At 44.6% G+C, this 21,717-nt stretch overlaps 1 protein-coding gene across 1 annotated transcript; it reads left to right on the top strand.

Annotated features, from left to right (window-relative positions):
• The first annotated feature begins 3,208 nt into the window (after positions 1 to 3,208).
• LOC134290384 (uncharacterized protein K02A2.6-like) lies at positions 3,209 to 21,010 on the top strand. The gene is made up of 4 exons (XM_062857515.1): positions 3,209 to 3,601; positions 3,730 to 6,115; positions 6,195 to 6,777; positions 20,884 to 21,010. Exons 1-4 carry the CDS (start codon positions 3,209 to 3,211, stop codon positions 21,008 to 21,010), a joined length of 3,489 nt encoding a protein of 1,162 aa, XP_062713499.1.
• Positions 21,011 to 21,717: the final 707 nt, after the last annotated feature.

The following is a 21,717-nucleotide window of genomic DNA, read 5'->3' as shown; positions in this document are numbered from 1 at the left end:
GGTAATATTCCTTCTGTCGAATATATGGCAGCAGTCCTCGGAGGTTCGACAGTTTTGCATCCGGCAAAGAAAGAGGGGCAATATTTAAAGGTTCCAGCTCAATGGATTCCATGTAGAGTTGGGAGCATAGAGAGGGAGAGTACTGCTTTACTAGATAGACGAGAGAGAGAAATATGAATTCGAGGGAGGTATCAGTTGACCTGTAAAACATACGCCAGTCAGAAATAAAGAGTTGTGTAGTACAGACGTGTTCAGTGTTTGCGCGAGTTATTTTGGAAGTGAAAACGCCACAACTGGGATTCTACATTTGGCGCAGTCGGTAGGATCAAAGCGATGTAAGTTAGAAAGGAAAGTTTTTTTTGCACCTTATATTTTGGTCAAGTGATGAACATAAATTATTAGAGTGCGTGTTGTGAATTTTTTGATATTGTGGGAATTCCTTGATTTAATTATGTGCATTTCCATGTATTTGGAAGTAATTTTTTTTTTCATCAAAATGGCAAAATGGCCGCCATAATCATCTCGCGAAACTTTCGTTTTTCTAGAGATATGTTCATATTGCACATACGTTGAGATTTTTGGATTTAGAATTGGGGGGAAGTTGTATAAAAACGAAGAAATGGATATTTTATTAGTTTTGCAAAATAACTTTGTCATTTGAGATCGCTGCAAGAAAGTGTAATAATTTCCCTGGGAAAAATGGCGGAAAAGCGGCTGGAGTACAATGCAGCGTGAGGCTTTCACAAAATTGATGGTGCTCAACAAGAATAGAAGAAGAAGACATGTTGGAACGTGAGAAAGAGCGAATTTCTTCTGGAGTCGAGGGAAGCTTGCGTTCGATTTCAAATCGAAAAGTAGCACAAGGGAAAAACTGAGAGTGAGAATTGAGCCCACTTGTAAGTGTAGCAACGTGTATATGCATCAGGGAGATACCGAGAGAAAATAGTTGGTTGTAGCAGTAGAATAACTAGCCACAGAAGTCCAATGCCGCGACTGTTCGTGTGACTAACATCTAGTTTGCCACGCCCTTACAGCGTCAGTAGCGGTACTAGAAGTGTCAAATAAATTTTGTTTACCAAAACAAAAGATTCTCTTTAAGCTGGACACTTAAAAACAATCAATAATTACAATAAAAGTGATAAATTTAATTAATTAGGAAAAGTGATTACAGCGCCATTGGAGTTCTAGTGTATTTCTATTGTTGTAGCCATTCGAGTCCAGCAAAACGACGCTGAGCGGATGGGGACGAACAGTAAAGTCGAACATGAGCCCGATGTCCTGACATTGTAGCATAGAAGAGAAATTGAGAGTCCACTTGTAGAGAGTGCAGCACACCGTCCCTTTTTGCTAAGACTGACATTGATCGTAGCACACACATGAGTCCGACATAGCCACAGCAGCGAGAGGTCGAAAGGAGAGAACTTGTAGCCATTCGAGCCCAGCGAAACGACGCTGAGCGGATGGGGCATAATAGTAAAGTCGAACATGAGCCCGATGTCCTGACATTGTAGCATGGGAGAGAAATTGAGAGTCCACTCGTAGACAGTGAAGCACACCGTCCTTTTTTACTGAGACTGGCATTGATCGTAGCATACACGAGTCCGACATTGCCATAGCAAAGAGAGGTTAAGAGAAGAGAACTAGTTTTAGCCATTTCAGTCCACCAGCACGACGCTGAGCGGATGGGGCCGAACAATAGCGTCAACTATGAGCCCAATGCGCTGACGTTAAAGAATAGTGGGGAGTGCAACCTATCGTATTTTTTACTGAGACTGGCACTGATCGTACACACGAGTTTGACATAGCCATATCAAAGAGAAAGTCATCGTATGCATTTGAGTTTACCCCACGTCTCCACTAGTCTGAAATGTCTTGCCATTTTGCTGCCAGAAAGAGAAAACGTAACAGAAATTATCAACACCGCTGCTTTCCATGCAAACAGCGAGATAACATTTCTGTCATGACACATCTGTCCAGCAAAATGGCAAGACATTTCTGTCTAGTGGAGACGTTGGGTTACCAACGCGGCACTGGGCGGAGAGCGAAATGGAATAAATGATCTCCGTCCTGCTAGACGGGGGGGGGGGGGGGGAAATACTCGAAAAAGAGTGTAGCACAAGCACGACCAGCAGCAACACCTCAGTAGGATGGATAAACTTGCACACTAACAACGCGACGCTGATTGAGTGAGAGTGAATTTGTAGCCTTGGAGAATAAGGGTAGTGTGAGTCTACATGTATGTATAGAGCACGAGCACCCAACTTTTTCAATTCCGATTGCGTCGCCGCGTTGGTTTCCGCCGACTATGTTTGTGAATCCCAAACTAAGAGAGAGCGGCGCCTACTTGAATGGGTTGGTGGAAGTGTGGGCTGGCCAGGTCCGACCGGGGAGAGAAAGATGTGTGCGTGTGATATCGCTTCTAACTCTCTAACACAAATTACCCCCATAACATGAATGACTGCAGTAGTGAGAACAGTGTGTGTAGCAGTTTGTTTGATAGAAAAAAAAACATACCGCGGTTTGATTTTTACTTTGCCTCGCTCTCTCTAGTCGTGCTTGCTTGCTCATAATTGGAGAACATAATGTAAACAATCCAGAGAGTTAATTTGCTAGAAAGATAACTGGTATCACATTTTATTTTTCTCGATTATGCAGAATCATGGACGATAAGGACTGGCCGTTGCAGCCGTTCAACGAAGCAGTCGAGTCATCGGACCTCAGAAGAGAATGGGAGGAATGGCATCGTTCATTCGAGCTAATCCTTGAGATGAAACGTATCGAGTGTCAGCACGAGAAGCTCGTGTTGTTACTAGCCCGAGGAGGACGCGGATTACAGCGCATTTTTTACAATTTGCGTCCGGTAGCAGAGGAGATATACCCTGAACCGGTTCCGGTGCCGTTGATACCAAAGGAAACTCCCGAATACGACAATGCTGTCTTGAGGTTAAGTAAATTTTTCATCGGTAAACGCAATGTTCGGATTGAACTGGAACTGTTTCGTACGCTCAAACAATCGGAATCTGAGTCGTTCAGTCAATTTTTGTTGAGGTTGCGTACGCAGGCGGCACGCTGCGAATTTCAAGAGCGCGAGGAAATCGAGATTCTTCAGCAGGTGACTGTAGGGGCATTTGATGAGCGGGTCCGAGATAAAGGGCTCGAAGGGACATTCAACCTCGACGCGATCACCAACTACGCTATGAACAGGGAGATGCTTCTTAAGCAGAAAGAGAAAGCGAAGACTTTGAAGGAGGAACCAGCCGTAGTAGCGGCGGTGAAGCTGGAGCGGAATGCAAGGACTGCTTTCAGAGGAAAAATCAGAACCCGGCCATTCCAGTCTGGACCTAGACCAACCGGTGGCGAATGCAATCGGTGTGGTTCATACCTCCATTCGAATGATGACGTGCGTTGCCCAGCTAAGAAAGCCCGTTGCAATAACTGCGGAAAGATCGGCCACTTCGGTAGGAAATGCCGAGGCGGTTATAAACGCTTTGGTCGTCGCGAGACCTGGAAGCAACCGAAGGAAGAAGCCAACGTCGTTACCTCCGAAGATGACTGGAATGAAGAGCTACCTCGCCGTCCGGTTCCGGAAGACATTCAGCAGGTAAATTGAACTGTTACTTTGTTTCTTGTGGGTTCGTAGAATCCCAGAGATGTTAATGATGTTTGTGAACTGAATAAAGAAACTTGGAGAATTAAACGAAAATAACAGGGAATTATTATATTCATTAGGTCTCTTCTTCCCCTCGGAACAATGGAATCATAACTGGTCTGGTCAACAATTTCCCCGTCGATTTTCTCATTGACTCTGGGGCAGCGATTAATACAATTACCGAGGAGGTTTGGGCTGAACTACAGAGGAACAATGTTGATGTTGTTAAACGAAACGCTCAAGGGGATCGTCAGTTCTCGTCTTATGCCAGTGAGAAACCCCTCCGTGTTCTAGCTACTCTTGAGTCCAAAATTTCCATCAATCCCTCGAAACCGATTACCTATGCGGAGTTCTTCGTCATACAAGGGGCCAACCGTTCGTTATTGAGCAAAACAACAGCTGAAGAGCTGAATGTGTTGAAAGTCGGCCTAGATGTCCATCAGGTAGAGGAAACTGTAAACCCTTTTCCGAAGTTCCCCAATGTGCAAGTGAAGCTGTCAGTGGATCCTTCAATTCCACCCAAAAAGGTTGCATATCTCAGGATTCCAGAACCTATGAAAGATAAGGTTGATGAGAAGATTCAGGAGATGCTCCGACAGGACATTATTGAACCGGTTCGAGGTCCACCTGATTGGATTTCACCATTAGTGATCGTTCCCAAAGGAAAAGGAGACGTACGACTCTGCGTGAACATGAGGTTTCCGAATCAAGCGATTCAAAGGGAGCACTATCCAATCCCGGTGATTGATACCGTTTTGAACGAACTCCGGGGGTCAACGGTTTTCTCACGGCTAGACATGACCTCCGCCTATTATCATCTGGAACTTCATCCTGATTCCCGTAACGTCACAACATTCATGTCAAACCGAGGATTAATGCGTTTCAAGCGGCTCATGTTCGGGATAAACTGCGCTCCCGAAATATTTCAACGGGTGATGACGGAAATGTTGGCGGGAATCGATGGAGTCGTGGTTTATATAGATGACGTCGTAGTTGCCGGAAGAACTCTGGATGAACATGACATGAGGCTGCAGAAAGTACTATCGGTATTGGAGAGCAACAATGCGAAGCTGAATCTCGAGAAATGCGTATTTCGCGTTACAGAGCTGGAAATTCTGGGGTTCAAAGTAAATGCCCTCGGAATCCGCCCATCTGAGGAGAAGATTGCTGCAATTCGGAACTTTCGCCTGCCGGAAACGAAAGAGGAGGTCCGGAGCTTTCTGGGGCTCGTGAATTTTGTGGGCCACTTCATTCCAGATCTATCAACCCGCACGGAACCGCTTCGTAAATTCATTCGTGGAGAAATCGTAACCTTTGGGGAAAACCAGAAAGCAGCATTTGACGATCTTCGCAACGAGCTAACAACAAAAGTGAGGCAATTAGGTTTTTTCGATCCCAAGGACACGACAGAGCTTTACGTGGATGGCTCTCCAGTAGGCTTGGGGGCAGTGCTTATCCAGCGTGACAAGGCGCAGTGGCCCAGAATCATAAGCTTCGCCTCAAAAAGTCTGACGAATGCTGAACGTTTGTATCCTCAGACACAGCGTGAAGCATTAGCCGTAGTGTGGGCTGTGGAAAAGTACTATCTGTACTTGTTTGGACTCCGCTTCACAGTATTCACGGACCATAAAACTCTCGAATATATTTTCGAGGGGAAGTATCGTGATGGCAGGCGAGCGTGTTCGCGAGCACAGGGCTGGGCTTTGCGGCTCCAGCCTTATGACTTTCAGATCAAGCATATCCAGGGAGCAAATAACATTTCAGATGTCCTATCTCGTCTGTGCACTACTGAAGATGCGCCATTTGACGAGTCATCTCAGCACTTTCTCTGTGCTGTAGGAGAATCACCGGATGCCATTACTCTAGAAGAAATCCGCACTGAGACGGCACGTGATCCAACCCTCACCGGAGTTGTCGAAGCCATGAAAACTCAGAATTGGCCATCGGATCTGTTTCGATTCCAAGCTTTCAGCAAAGAATTAGGGTTGATTGATGGTATCGTGGTACGTGAGGACAGAATCGTCTTACCGTTGAAGTTGCGTCGGCGGGCATTGGACATCGCGCACCGAGGACACCCCGGAATCGTAGCAATGCGCCGCAATTTGCGACAATACGTGTGGTGGCCGTGTATGGACAAGGAAGTTTGCAGTGCTGTAACAGAATGTGTTGGATGTACTGCAGTTAGCGGTCTCAATCCACCTGAACCAATGAGTCGTAAAATGATGCCGGAGAGGGCTTGGCAAGAGATAGCCATTGACTTTCTGTCCGCCAAAGAGTTCGCTACTTTCTTGGTTGTGGTGGATTATTACAGCCGGTATCTTCACGTGATAGAAATGAAGAGCACGACTGCGACGAGGACGATTGAAGCGCTCATGAGGATTTTTAAAGACCAAACGTTCCCTGAATCTATTCGCTCGGACAATGGGCCACCATTCTCAAGCGAAGAATTCTCTCAGTTCTGTGCCAGTAAAAACATCAAATTGGTGAAAGCCATACCATATTGGCCTCAAATGAATGGCTCTGAAGGCTCTACGGATTTCCAAAGCTCTTAAAACTGATTGGCGGAAGAGCTTGGAGGACTACGTGTATATGTACAATACCACCCCTCACACGGTCACCGAGAAACCTCCCCTGGAACTGCTAACTGGGCGTCCGGTCAAAGACCTGTTGCCTTCCCTGCGGACAGATCCCCATTGGCAACGAGACGAAACCATACGAGAAAACGACGCGATGAAGAAAATGCAGGGTAAGCTTTATGCCGATCATCGCCGACATGCTAAGGAATCGGACATCTCCATCGGGGATATAGTGATGCTGAAGAGCTACGAGTCCGGAAAGCTTGAATCGACTTTCAAGATGGAGAAGTTCACGGTTCTGGAGCGAACCGGTACTGATACAGTTGTTGTCAACAAAGACGGAGTGAAATACCGGCGTCCGGTTGCCCACTTGAAAAAGTGGCCATCTCCATCGTTACCTTCCACCACCTCTGATTCTTCCACAGGTTCCCATAAAACCTCGGAGCAGGACGTCTTGAACCATGAACCCAAGGATGTGGAGCTTCCTCAAACTTCGTCGCCTATGTCTGCACCGAACCTAGCAGAGAGAAAGGAGGATGATCGGCAGACAACGTGTTCATCACGGAAGCGTGTCAACCACTCAGAGAATGATGCAGTACCCGAACAAAGCCGTCCTACAAGAACAAAAAAAGTGCCTAAACGATATACATGATTATTTTTTTTTTTTTGGACTATTGCTATTGATTCGATTATTTTGTAGAGAGTAGGAGAAGGATGTAGAGTTGGGAGCATAGAGAGGGAGAGTACTGCTTTACTAGATAGACGAGAGAGAGAAATATGAATTTGAGGGAGGTATCAGTTGACCTGTAAAACATACGCCAGTCAGAAATAAAGAGTTGTGTAGTACAGACGTGTTCAGTGTTTGCGCGAGTTATTTTGGAAGTGAAAACGCCACAACTGGGATTCTACAATAATAACCGCCTTTTTTTGCACAACTTGCATTACTTCTGCACGTTTTTGTTCCAAATCATATTTATAGCTTACTTGACCCGGTGCTTCTGTCGAATACTCAAACATCATAATGTCTTTAAAACGCACTGGGTTTCCGTCGGTCGAAGTCTTCGGGATAGTATATCGTTGTTCCAAAGCTTTGAAGGCGAGAAAACATTTTTGCTCGAGTTCATACACTTTGAATGGGATTGAACGTCGTATGGCAGATATAAATATGGCCCAATCATGGGGAATTTCTATGTCTGTAGTGGATATTCGCTTAGCCCTCTCTATTGCGGCATGTATCGTGTCCACATCCATATGCGTCCTGTCTTCATAAGCTTGTGGTAGATAATCAGCTTCCGTCCCATTGATGCTTGATTTTCGATGAAGGAACAAAACAAACCTACTATTGTCGAGTTAAGGTTTTGCCCTGCACATCGATCGCTATAATAAATAGCTTTTTCTATAGTCGATGGTATTGCATTTAAGTCCATCCATAAGCAGGACGCTACTTCCTGCGACCCTCTGCGTGCTTTAGTTTCATCCCATAAATAGCATGACGCTGAATTTGCACCAAGGTATGTGGTGAAGAACGTTTAATTGTAGGTATACAATTGCCGGGCATAAGACGCCTGGCCACAGGTTAGATGGGAATTGGCAGTTGTTTCCGCAAATCGAAACTTGTCGTCCGCACGGTGGGATTCTCCGTGGCCTCAGCTTTGTCTTTTTTCTTCTCTTTATAAACTTTATCAGCCGCCATCTGGTGGAGGTTGAGCTGCTGCTTTCAACCATCTCTCTCTTCATCGTCCGTGGCCAACTTTATTTTCATACGTAGTTTGTCACACTCACCACAAGTGTCCATTTTAGGCTTCCGGAAAGCCAAGTTCATCGACTTGAATATCAATCGATATGTGTTGAAATGAACCGGGATCCAAAGGTTTTCGGAAGCGCAGCGGTCCTGGTACAACTCATACATCCTAACAATACTCAAGTCGCTGGTTAGATACAGACGATTCGATTTTTCTCGAGTGTTGTTGCGATAGCATTTCGCGACTGTATTTTTGCGTATACAAACCGCTAAGTGGGAACCAAGTTTCTATTGTGGTCTAGAATAAGAATGAGAATAAGGAGAAGAAAGTAGTTCTGTGAAAACGTATGCCACTAGAAGTCACATCACTAGGTGGCGAGAATAAATTAGAATAACAAATTATTTCCAAAATTATAGTGTATAATAAGTAAGTAGAAACATGTAACATTTGAGCCATGAAGTTAAATATTAATGAAGTGTCATTTAATCAGTCTGCGGTTTGCCAAACTGGATGATAGGGCGAAAATACCGGTTACACTGAAAAATTGTAATATGCATATACTATTTCTTACTGCAGATGAATTAAAAAATAATTTGTTTTAGCTTTAGCTTATCCACAAATCTGGAAAGTTTTGATTTGCTGAAAGAATTTCAGCCCACGACCATTCGCTCTACCCTTCGGCAACAAGTGTAGTGACTTGAGTATGCAGGAAAGCTTCGGATGTGATTTTCGATGTATTAAAGGCTCCCCCAAACCGACGCGACTCTTTTCCAGCGACACGACTTTTTGTCGCTATGTTTTTGTCGCGAAATCGCTGCGCACTGATTTGAAGGGGACCTTCCACACTGCGACGACGTCGTCGTAGGCGACAAGCGACAGTGCAGCGATTTTTGTACTTGTCGCCGGTGTGTCGCGGCGCTGGTCGCTGCATGCACAGTTTTCGTCGCTGTCGCGGGGCGACTAAGTTTTGTTTGTGACTAGTTTTCGCGTTGGTGTAGATGGTTGATGCGACGCATTTTTCGCTGTAGTCGTTGAGAAAAATCGCGGCGATAAAAAATCGTGTCGCCGGAAAAGTCACCTTGGTTTGGGGGAGCCTTAAAGGTCGTCGAGGCTAACCATTTTGTGGCATGTATTTGCATATCGGCAATCGTCTTCCGCAATGCCACAGCCGAGGACCTTCTTCGTTGCAAGCGTCCTGAGTTTTCGGTCACTTATGTCAAATGTTCCCATGAACATTATTTTGCAGACCTTCACTGAGCCGTCTACACCCGGCAGTTCATAGAAACGTGAGTATTGCCTACGTGAGTTAACCACCTGTAACCATAAATAATTTTTGGTCTTGTTAATTTATCTTATAGTGGAATTCAAATTACACCAACGATTTTCAACACACTGCCAAGAGCAGTACATATGGTAATACAACGCATTCTGGCCACAACAAATTCTCAAACGAATTACAGTAAAACTACTAAAAATTAACCCAAGGTACCATGTATCAAGCCTTACAATGCTTGCATAAATATACGGTACATATGAAGCAAACATCAACTGTACATAAAAGGCCCTCCAAATTAAAGTTAACAACATTGCGACTGTATTGGGTCCATTTTAATCCAACATCAATTGTACTACCCCCATTCGCATAACAGTCCCATCTTTGCTGGGTTTCCTATTCATATGAGACAGTTATGCGAGTGGGGGCAGTGTACATGTTTGAACTTTCTTTGACTAGTTATCTTTTGAAGGAGACCTAGAGTTTGAAATTGTCAGAGATGAGGGCCTGAATAGTATTAGTTTTTGAGGGGGTACCCCAAACATCTAATCAGGGCTGTAGGTATGTTTCAGTGTATAATTATAACCTGAGGGTTCGCTGTATGCACGATTGTGATGTGTGACGACAAAAACTGATTCTGTCTGGACATTTTGAGGCGTAGTAAATTGGATAGAAGCTGGTTGCGAATAGATTCGTTATATTTTTCATGACATTTAAGTCTGCACTCGCAGGGTGGCTTAACTTTCCTAGCCGGAACTACCACCCCGTCAGCCCGAGTATATCTCAATCCTTTCTCCTTCCGTTCCTTGTTTCGTTTTCGAATATTGACTTTTTTCTTGTTCTCTTCTTGGCTTTCCAAAGCTTCAGCACCTGAGATATCGCTTTTCTTGCTCGGCCCAGCAGCCAGTAAGTCATCATCGGATTTACCTGTGAAACACATACACTGTTCTAGAATAACAAAATTTTAAATACTTAATCAAAATGTTAAATACCCTGTTTCATCCCGTGATCATCATCTGAATGTATGACTGACTCGGAAATTAGCCGTAGATGCTCGTCATACTCTACATCTGAGTCGTCATCGTCGGATTCAATATTTTGAATTTCTTCAAAATATTCGAAGATAGATAATTTGTTTAGAAGAGTGGGATCACCTTCCTCGTCATCCGAATCGTTTACAGCAGTGACGACAATTGTCAAAATACGGTCGTCTGCACCGACGCCCAGCGGCGCCAGCGTCGTTGATTTGTTTTTGTTTTGATAGTCGTCTTGACAACCCGAGCGGCATTCTCAGAAATGTATGCTTTCGAAATTCTTTTGACCGCTGTCTGCTGAACTTCAATCACCTACTGATACTCAAAGTCAGTATTTTCAATTTCAACTGATTATTTATAATTAAGCACGATGCAGAAGCAAAAAATGCAGTTGTTTTGCATCACTCACCAAAAGTAACTATAATGCATTGAATTAAGGTAACATATCGGTATTTGTATGCCTAAACCATAATAAATCAATTTCAATTCATATTCGAATTCATCGAGCTGAAGATCAGCTGAACTGAACTTCAATTACAGTAGATGACACCACAAGACGCCGCTTTCATTGTCTCGTCTTTATTTGTCATGTTCATTCTCGGCCTCGTGTCTATGGGTAACTGTGTTTGTTTATTTGTGCTCGTTTTCACACAAATTGAACATCATTGTGCTGAATTTTTTCGACACTGGTTTACAGGATCATCGAAAAGTATGTCCGTTTTTTTGTGGTCTTGATGAGTGGCCTTCCATCTGCTCTGGCACTATTCCTGATTTCTTTGTTACTTCAAACGTTTTACGCTCCAAGGGCAAAGTTCCACCCATCTCGTTTGTGCTTCTGACTTCGGCAAATGATTGCCGAGAAACAGTTCGTCTTTCGACATCCTCTGTAGTATGTAAAGCTTTCCCGGTGACTTCGCGACATTTGTTGATTCGTTGTGAGGTTGATGGTTCGTCCAACTGAACATTAGAGCACCCTAAATAGAAGTATAACAAATTGTTATATCGGCACCACACAATATAAAAAAAGCTGTATACCCGGGACAACCTCGGGAGTCGCTCCGGATTTCTTTGATATAGGAAAATCCTCTAATGCTTCGACCGCTTCACGTTTCATGGGCGAAGTCCCACCTGTTTCGTTGGCATATTTTACCCCACTGTGGGAAGTGTTACCGAGATGACATTCTAATGATCGTCGATGAACAGTTCATTTTTCGTCGCTCTTCACATTCTGTATTCTTTTCCCGATGGAACCGGGACAACTGGTTTGTTGAGAAGTAACAGGTTTTTCGGTCAAGTGCGCATCAGGGTATTCGAAATACAAGGATGAATCCGTTAAAAATGAGCATGTAAAACTGTACAAAATAAAGTAAGACATACCTGAGGAAACTTCAGGTGCCGTTTCGGATTTATTCGTTAGAAGCAGCCCCTCAACTGCTTCAAACGCCTCCCGCTTCAAGGGCGAAGTCGCACCCACCTCGTTGCTGTTATCGACTCCAATGGAAGAAGGGCCAGCGCATTCATTGTCAAGCCGGGAAAAAGCTCGCTGTCCGTCGACTGTAGAGAAGCTTGTGTCTCGCTGATTTTGATGAACAAGTACGTTTAAGTTTGTGGTCCGTAAATCAAATGGAATGACTGGTTGTAAAGGCTTCTCCAAGCTTCTAGGAAGAACTAAATCGATTGCCTTCTCTGAATCGTAAGCTGTGTGAGGGCCGATGGGACATATCGAGAGCACCTTCATCAGCGGTCATAGTAGTCGAAATGGAAAGGTCCAACGGATTTGAAAATTCCGTTTGTGGATTTACAAGACCGTGTTTTGGAGTCAAAACAACACGTTGGGCCAGAGATAACGAAAAAAATGAAAATGATGCCGGACCGGTTTCATTTTTTGGATCCTTATTTCTGTCGCTGGTACAAGTTTCTGAAAAGAAAAAAAAAAAGAGAACTATAGCAAGTTAGATACCCAACATTATATTCATATAACACTGGTAGGATACGTAATGAAACACGAAGAGAATAAAACAAACTGTTATTTACCATCGGGTTGTCGCTCATTTTGAATGTCGTCAAGAGGCTGCTGCTCTTGTGTTCCATGTAGATTTTTCTGAATCCGCTGATCAGGACCATGCAGTGTAAGTGCTGCCGATGGGTGAACAAATTCTTCAGGATGAGTAGTTCCCACTTCTTCACAACAGCCTACACTCGGAATTTGTTCTAAATTTGCTGGAGGAGCGTCAATCTGTTGTTGCTGATCGACCTGGGAGGCAGCATCTTATTTTTAATTAAAAAATGAGTGTTAAATATGCGCAACCTGAAGCAATAGCACTAAATATTGATATGAAACATACCTAGCAGTAACTGGAGACCATCAAAATCACCAAATTCCATTTTGCTTCAAAATCTTAGAAGTGGCGCAACTGTTGACAAAGTATTTAGTTTTGATTTTCTACATTGGTCATTTCACAGTGTGCGTAAGAGCAAATTCTCCGCACGCTAAAAAAAAACTCAGATGCGTCGTTTTGCGATGAAAATGGTGGATCTAGCAAATTGGTAAACATTGATAAAAGAACAGATTGGACGAATCAAAAAAATATTTTTTATTATGATGATAGTTTTAAAATAACATTTTGATGTTACTAGCTTATCATTTACGTGCTCTTTTATTATTTATAATAGGTATCTCGATTTGTTTACTTTGGCGACTTACGTCCTTTTGAAAAGTTATGCTTGAAATGTTTCAACGATGCTTCGTTCTTGAGTTATGATTTTTAAAAAATAGTAGTTTCAGGGGAAAACAAGAAATTTCCACCTGAGTTTTCCAGGAAAATAGGCGACTCTGATTTTTTTTTTTAATTTTGAGCCCTGCCTGTGGAAAAAGTTTGCTGAGACCCTTCGGCCCAAACCCGTACGATAATAAAAAAAAATCCCCAAGAGCAAGAAGCTCTTGTCCTTATCCCTGCACATTTGGACTCGCGCTATTAGTTGACTTGCGGGATGGTTTTGAGCTTCTGGTAGAATTTTCGCGTTTCTTTGGAACAGTTCCATTTCCTTGCCCTCTGCTTCTTCAAGGCGGTGTTTTATTTTCTGTCTTGTTTCCGCTTCTGCTTATATTGTTCCACGTTCTGCCGGGTTCCATGCTACAGCATTGCCTCCTGCACTACGTTCTTCTCTTCCAAACTCGTTCATTATTCATTATTCATTATTGATATTATTCCTTTACATGTATTGGAAAAACAACAATAAACTTTATCCTCACTTTACCTAGAGTAGGGTATTATACCATTTGGGCAGGTGTACCTATTTTGGGAACATGCTGCTATAACTAAGTCAATTTCAATTTGAAATTGTGTATAGAGTCAGGCACGTACAGTATCTAACTCTATACAAAAATTCAAATCAATCGGTTTGAAATTGACTTAATTATAGGGGCAGGTGCCCAAAATAGGTACACCTGCCCAAATGGTTCAATACCCTATAACTTATTTCACAGACGTTGGATCACTTTGCGGTCTTCGACAAAGTTGTTTGGTATATAGTCACCTACAATAATACCAAAGGGGTTGATTATTGAACGCTTACAGCGCCACCTAGTGGCAAAATTCGAAAACTTAAAATTTCTGCATACATTTGGCCAAGTTTTCCCATACAAACTTCAAGCGTTTTGAGCGAGGGCTGCAAAACGGTGAGTCGATAAGGAGAGCGTCCAATATAGCTCTGGTCCTCACAAGTTCCTACCTCATGCTTCCACGGGTCAAGCGATGACAAAGACCGCCAGCTAAGAGTTGTGTGCTTAGCTGGTAGTGCAGCCTGGGCACTGTTGTCCTTCTGACTTCAGCTAGATTGAGGAGGTACCATCCGAGTGTCTGTTCACCAAGGAGGTGCGGCTCAAACAGCGTCTGTTCTGGCATCCAGCGGCTGAGTAAGAAACGCTGCACCACGCCCAGCTAGATCCAAGGTGGTAGCCCCATCAGCGTGGTCGTCCCAGTGTTAGTTGGGACGTTAAACAGAACTGGCACGATGGCCCTCCGGCGAGACAGGAGTGTTGGCGTAGGCCCAATAAGCCACCCGTAAAAATCCCCATTGCGAATAACATAGGAGAAAATACGACTCGATACAATCGGCAAAGACCCACGCGACGAAATAAGGATTACGATTGTAAACTTGGAACATGGAATTGCAAGTCACTAGGTTTCGCAGGATGTGACAAGATAATCTACGACGAACTACATCCCCGCAACTTCGACATCGTCGCGTTACAGGAACTTTGTTGGACTGGACAGAAAGTGTGGAAAAGCGGGCATCGGGCGGCTACCTTCTACCAAAGCTGTGGCACCACCAATGAACTGGGAACAGGATCTATAGTGTTGGGCAAGATGCGACAACGAGTGATCGGGCGGCAGCCGATCAAGGCAAGGATGTGCATGTTGGGAGTTAAGGGCCGTTCCTTCAACTACAGCATCATCAACGTCCACTGCCCACACGAAGGGAGACCTGATGACGAGAAAAAAGCGTTCCACGCGCAGTTAGAGCAAACATACGATGCTTGCTCGCCGCGTGACGTGAAAATCGTTGTCGGCGACATGAACGCGCAGGTAGAAAGAGAAGAAATGTACAGATCGATAATCGGGCGAAACAGCCTGCACGCCGTATCGAATGATAACGGCCAGCAATGCGTACACTTTGCAGCCTCCCGTGGTATGGTAGTCCGAAGCACCTTCTTCCCCCGCAAAGATGTCCACAAAAACACTTGGAGATTACCCGACCATCAAACAGAAAACCAAATCGATCACGTTCTAATCGTCGGTAAATTCTTCTCGGATATAACCAATGTCCGCACATACCGCAGTGCGAATATAGATTCGGATCACTACTTGCATGCGCTCAAAGCTTTCGACAGTTATCACCACGCGTCGAAGTCGAACGCCGCGGCTCAACATCGAGCAGCTGCGTAACGTAGAAGTGGCTCAAGGCTACGCGCAGCAGTTAGCAGTCAGTGGCCCTACCAACGGAAGAGCAGCTTGGCGCAACTACACTTGAAGATGGCTGGAGGGACATCCGATCCACCATAGGTAGTAGGGTATCGCGCTACTTGGGCGGTGGCTTCTATATTCGTCTGTTTTCCCCTATAACTCAGTCAATTTTGAACCAATTGCCTTGAAATGGTGTACACGGGTAGATACTATACCCATCTCACCACATTCCAAAAATTGTGTCAATTGGTTCAAATTTGACTGAGTTATAGTGGAAAACAAACGAAAATAAAAGCCACCGCCCAAGAGGCGCGATTCCCTACCTCGGCTACAGCACTTGGCTTCGCGACTCCGAATCACAGAAACGACTGGTACGACGGCGAATGTGAACAGTTGAAAAACGAGAAGAATGCAGCATGGGCGAGAATGGTGCAACACCATTCGAGAGCGAACGAGGCACGTTACAGACAGGCGCGAAACAAGGCAGAACTCCATCTTCTGGATGAAGAAGCGCCAGCAGGAAGAATGAGATCGTGAAGCGATGGAAGAGCTGTACCGCGATAAGGACACACGAAAGTTCTACGAGAAGCTTAACCGCTCGCGCAGAGGGTTTGTGCCTCAAGCCGACATGTGCCGAGATAATCAAGGGTATATTCTCACGAGCGAGCGTAAAGTGGTCGAGAGGTGGCGGCAGCATAACGAAGAGCACTTTAATGGCGACGTTGCAAGTACCGAAGGTGGCGTGGTAACAGATCTAGGAGTATGTGCACAGGACGAAAGACCTCCGGCCTCTGACCTCCAAGAGATTGAGGAGGAGGTTGGCCGGTTGAAAAACAACATAGCGGCTGAAGCAGATCAACTACCAAGCGAGCTTCTAAAATACGGTGGAGAAGCACTGGTGAGAGCACTACACTGGTTCATTACCAAGATTTGGGAGGAGTAATTATTACCGGAGGAATGGATGGAAAGTATCGTGTGTCCCCACTACGAAAAGGGCGACAAGTTGGATTGCGGGAACTATCGCGCGATCACACAACTGAGCGCTGCCTTCAAGGTACTCTCCCAAATTTTATGCCGCTGTCTATCACCGATTGCAAGAGAGTTCGTGGGGCAATACTGCCGTAATTCTGCATAGTGACGTAAGCACCATTCAAAATTTCGACATTTTTTGGTATATTATGTATAATATCTGGTGAAAACAACACTGTGGTATGCCTGCTGAATAAGAATGCAAGATCTAGTCGTAATCTATCATCTTTGGAAAGAAACATAGAATATGGACAAGAGTTTTATGCATAATAACCATACATTGGGCCAAAACTCTCAATGTCGCTTACGTCACTTTGCAGAATTACGGCAGAATACCAGGCTGGTTTCATGGGCGAACGCGCTACAACGGATCAGATGTTCGCCATCCGCCAGGTGTTGCAGAAATGCTGCGAATACAACGTGCCCACACATCACTTGTTCATCGATCGAGAACACCTGTGGCAGATTAGCATTAGCATGAGCATTCGCATTAGCATTAAGCGAGTCGCACAAATTCGTAGGTAGTACAGTCCTAGACCGCTGTTATGAGGGTTGCCTCCTTCCCGTCCGAACCAAAGCACAAAGATTTGGGACTAATCTCTGACTCTTAGACAAGACTGACGCAATCCTCCAATGGTCGAGCACTGTCCTGGCCACGTCCTTGCGACTGCTGAGGAATGGGTAAGGATGGTTAGTTTTGGACACCTATGAAAAATGTAAGACAACTCTACGATCTCTCAGGCCTAGGTGTCACGGGAATTTGGGTGTTATTAGTGGAAGGGTAAACTCCAAATGATACGCTTGGTTAACGTTCAGGCACACCATTGTTAGACTGCTTCGAATCAGTTGTCTGCCCAATTCATCCTGGTTTTCTCGTCATATTGTTGGCATTTTGTTGAATTACTAGATTCTTCGGTTGATAATCTGAAATATAAAATAATATTAACATCGTACGTCATATAAGCTATATATTAGTGATACGCTCGCCACAGTTACATATTTTTAAAATATTATATATATCGTACGATACATTCACCTGAATCCTGCTGAAATAAAATGTTAATTGGCAGTACATTGAAACACAAAAACTACAAAGCACAAGGAAAAGAGCATCAAACTTTGATCTTGGAATGTTTAAAAATACGGTAAATATCAAGATCAAAATTTGATTTGGTAGATCTTACACCGCAATGCACCATTCCAAGGTGATGTACCCACGTTACGGGGAACGATCGAGAACACCTGTGGCAGATTATGCACGAATACGGATTCCCGGATAAACTGATACGATTGATCAAGGCGACGATGGATCGAGTGATGTGCGTAGTTCGAGTATCAGGGACACTCTCAAGTCCCTTCGAATCTCGCAGAGGGTTACGGCAAAGTGATGGTCTTTCGTGCTTGCTGTTCAACATTGTGTTAGAAGGTGTAATAAGAAGAGCGGGGATAAACACGAGTGGGACGATTTTCACGAAGTCCGTTCAGCTGCTTGGTTTCGCCGATGATATTGATATTATAGCTCGTAAATTTGAGACGATGGCGGAAATGTACATCCGACTAAAGAATGAAGCCAGGCGAATCGGATTAGTCATTAATGTGTCGAAGACAAAGTGCATGATGGCAAAGGGCTCCAGGGAGGAATCAGCGCGCCCGCCACCCCGAATTTATATCGACGGTGATGAAATCGAGGCGGTTGAAGAATTCGTGTACTTGGGCTCACTGGTGACCGCCGACAACGACACCAGCTGAGAAATTCAGAGGCGCATTGTGGCAGGAAATCGTGCTTACTTTGGACTCCGCAAAACTCTACGATTGAATAAAGTTCGCCGTAACACGAAGTTAACTATCTACAAAACGCTGATTAGACCGGTCGTCATCTATGGGCACGAAACATGGACCCTACGTGCAGAGGACCAACGCGCCCTTGCAGTTTTCGAACGGAAGGTGTTGCGTACCATCTACGGCGGAGTGCAGATGGAAGACGGGACTTGGAGAAGGCGAATGAACCACGAGCTGCATCAACTGCTAAGAGAACCAACCATCGTCCATACCGCGAAAATCGGGAGGCTACGGTGGGCGGGTCACGTCATCAGGATGTCGGATGGCAACCCGACTAAAATGGTTCTCGAGAGTCATCCGACCGGTACAAGAAGACGTAGAGCGCAGTGAGCTAGGTGGGTCGACCAAGTGGAGGACGATCTGCGGACCCTACGCAGAGTGCGGAACTGGAGACAAACTGCCATGGACCGAGTGGAATGGAGGCGGCTACTATGTACAGCAGAGGCCACCCCGGCCTCAGCCTGACCGGTAAGGTAAGTAAGCGTTTTGAGCGCCCCCTTAGGCTTAATTGATTTTGCTCGAGTCCAAAACAACTGGTTTAGGAGGTAAGACTTGGCATTTTTCGAAATTTTTGATTTTCATATAACTGTGGGCCACCTTAATGTGCATGCTGCGTCATTTATGACTGATTTTATTGTAGGTACTTCAGCAACCTTCGTCTGGCCTCGATTCTTCAAAGCTCTACGCATATTTCACCGCACAATACTTAACCAAAATGTCCAATTTACCTTCATACTATCGTATAGAAAGCACATGCTCAATAACCATTTATGAAGGCGATTATGAGTTTCTGGTACATGATAACAAAATACCCAACGATCCGAAACAACTCAACGAAGATCGAAAAAAAACGTCAACATTTATTCCTGAAATCAATCGAAATTCGTACATTGGTTGTTGAATTGAACTTCATGATCGTGAAGCATTCGAAGGGGTTTCCTTTGGCTGTGCCACTGGATATGCAACTTTGAAGCATTCCTTATAAGCACTGAGTCATTGAAATTTTCTGTGAGAACAGGTTAAATTCCGGTTGGGTATGTAATGCCATGAAAAAGAACATCGACAAAAGTACGACATCACTCAAGCTTCAGGTAACGAAATTTGTTCCACGGTGATATTTCGTGCGATTTTTCCTCGTTGCTCCGATGCATAAAAATTCCGATGCTCATTTCGCATTGGCAGAAAAAGGAATCAATTTAATTAATTGTTCTTTTTTGGTTGAAATTTCCGAAGTCGAATTTATGAGCACTCTGTCGGTTTGTCGCTACATTTTATTGAGCTGACCGAAATTCGCAAAGAGCACGCTGCTGTTCGATCAGCAGGAGAAATGTATTGCCTTTAATGCCGAATTTTATGCTTGACGTAAATTTCAAATTTACGCCCCACGTAAATAATTGAACCACCTGAGGTATGTGATGGCCCTGTCTTGCGCCGGCCTGAACCTTGCACACCTTGAACCGGGCGGCAGTTAACGCATATTCTCGAGAGTCGAGAGTGCAGCCGGGCGCGCGCAACTCCACCCGGTTTGAGCAAACATCCCGTAAGAGATCATAAAAATTCATACATTCTTGAGGACGAACAAGACTAATCCAATCAATCATCCGATCGCGGCCTGGTGCTGGCCAACCAGCGCTTTGGGAAAATCTTCGCGGAGCTACTTCAACAGTGTGTGGAAAGCAAATTTACATCATCAACTGCATCTCGGTAAGCATTAACCATCGGAGCTAAATTTTGCGATTTCATAATGCACTTACCGATGGGCTTATCGATGGGACATAAATATTCATTTATGCACAATCCACATCGCATCCACCACCAGGGTCTTTGCTCTGTGCAACTCGGGCTTCTGGGTACTCAGTCCGAACGGAGATACCACAGCAGCAGAGGACACCGCGCTTTTGTTCGTTTAATAAATTATTGGCATGAACTCGACTCGACTTGGACGCCAACTAACCAGCAGCGTCGGACCTCGCGGATGAACTCCCTTCGCAGAAATCGCTGATAAGGCCGGTGATTTAATCTGCCGAAGAGGCACCTCTGAGAAGTTGCAAGTTCAATCGCCGATCGTCGTCGGAGACGGACAACGACATCATAACTGTAGTACAGCCTCCTCTGCTGAGAAACTGTGGTGACGTCTGACCTGCCGTACCCGCCGCGCCATGGGTTCAAGAGTCTATCTCCCGGTTCGCCAGTACGAACGGTAGCTAGCCAGTTGTCGCAGTAATAAAAGCTGTCAATGCAATCGTTGTTACCGGTACTTTATGCGACCAGTCGTCGTCGACTTCGACGTCGTTCGTTGCAAGATGGAGTAGAGCTTTTCGCTTGCCAGTTGTTTGCTGATTATTGCGCGGTCATGTTTTGCATTTTGCATGAATAAAAAATCTTGTGGCAGATGCACACAATTCACCGTAGCGTTTGACGGCGGTGGTCGCCGAGGGCCAACCACTCATGCTCAACAATAGCAAAACAGCGGTACGTCGACGCTTTGGACCGGGAAATTGCTTTCGATGAGAAAACAGCGAGTTAACATTCAATAAACATTCATGAAAATATGGAAATGAGGGCGTGCTTTATTGGGAACTGATTGTCCTCGTATGATCTGCTCATTGTTGCATATTGTCATGCATGGGAAAATGATCAACGAACTGATGCATAGAAAAGCTGCTGATAGAAACCAAGGAGAGCGGGATTGCTATATAGGAGCCTGAGAGAAAATTCTACCGTTTTGAACTCCATTTGTACATGACTCTGATTCTTCCGGTCGCTTTATACAGCCAAAATTCGGGCATTTTGAAAGAAGTTGACCGAAGAGCCTTTGGAGCCTGCGAACGTAATGTACTGCGAACGATTCTCGGCGTTAAACTGAAGGACGGCATCTGGTTGCGTCGCATGAACATCTAAGTGTGCCTAATGAAACACGGCAGGCTGTGGTTGGCTGGTCACGTAGCTTCTATGCCGGAGGAATGCCTTAAACCATATTTAGCAGAGAACCAGGAAGAGGTCGACGGTTTCATGGAAGGCCGCGCACACGTTGGCTTTTGCAGTTGAGGACTGTATTGTACCTGATGGTATGGAATAGAATACATAGATGGAAAGTGATCGACTTCAGATTGCGGTAAAAATTTATGTTTCTAATGCTACATGGTACAGGAACTTTCCGTAATAAACAATAATTTCCCTTACTACTCTTGGCAAAGATTATCTTTGCATCTGCAATACGTCATGGATTTCGGTACTTTTAGAGCTTACCTCTGCAGGGGTAGCTTCGTAAGGAATTCGACTATTTTCAGGCAGTTGTGAGAAGACAACTCCATTTTTGCATTATAATACATCTGATTTTCCGATTAAGCGATTGTAAATCACTTTTTGTCTCAGAAAACAAATAGGAGCATGCTATAAACATGAATTTCGTGCCGAAATATATGTTTTGGGCAAGATATTCAACTTAAAACATCAAAATGATCCGTTACTGTGTATGGACGGTAACTGCAGAAGTTCCTTCAAAATTTCTTTCAGGAGGTTTCGGGGATGCCTCCTAGACATCCATCAGTGATTCAATCAGAAGATCCTTCCGGGAGTGCCATAGAAAGTCCTTTAATGATTCCTTG

The sequence above is a fragment of the Aedes albopictus genome, chromosome 3, assembly GCF_035046485.1.
Source record: "Aedes albopictus strain Foshan chromosome 3, AalbF5, whole genome shotgun sequence".
In the NCBI taxonomy this organism is placed as follows: Eukaryota; Metazoa; Arthropoda; class Insecta; order Diptera; family Culicidae; genus Aedes; species Aedes albopictus.
This window is presented reverse-complemented; position numbering and strand designations above follow the sequence as displayed.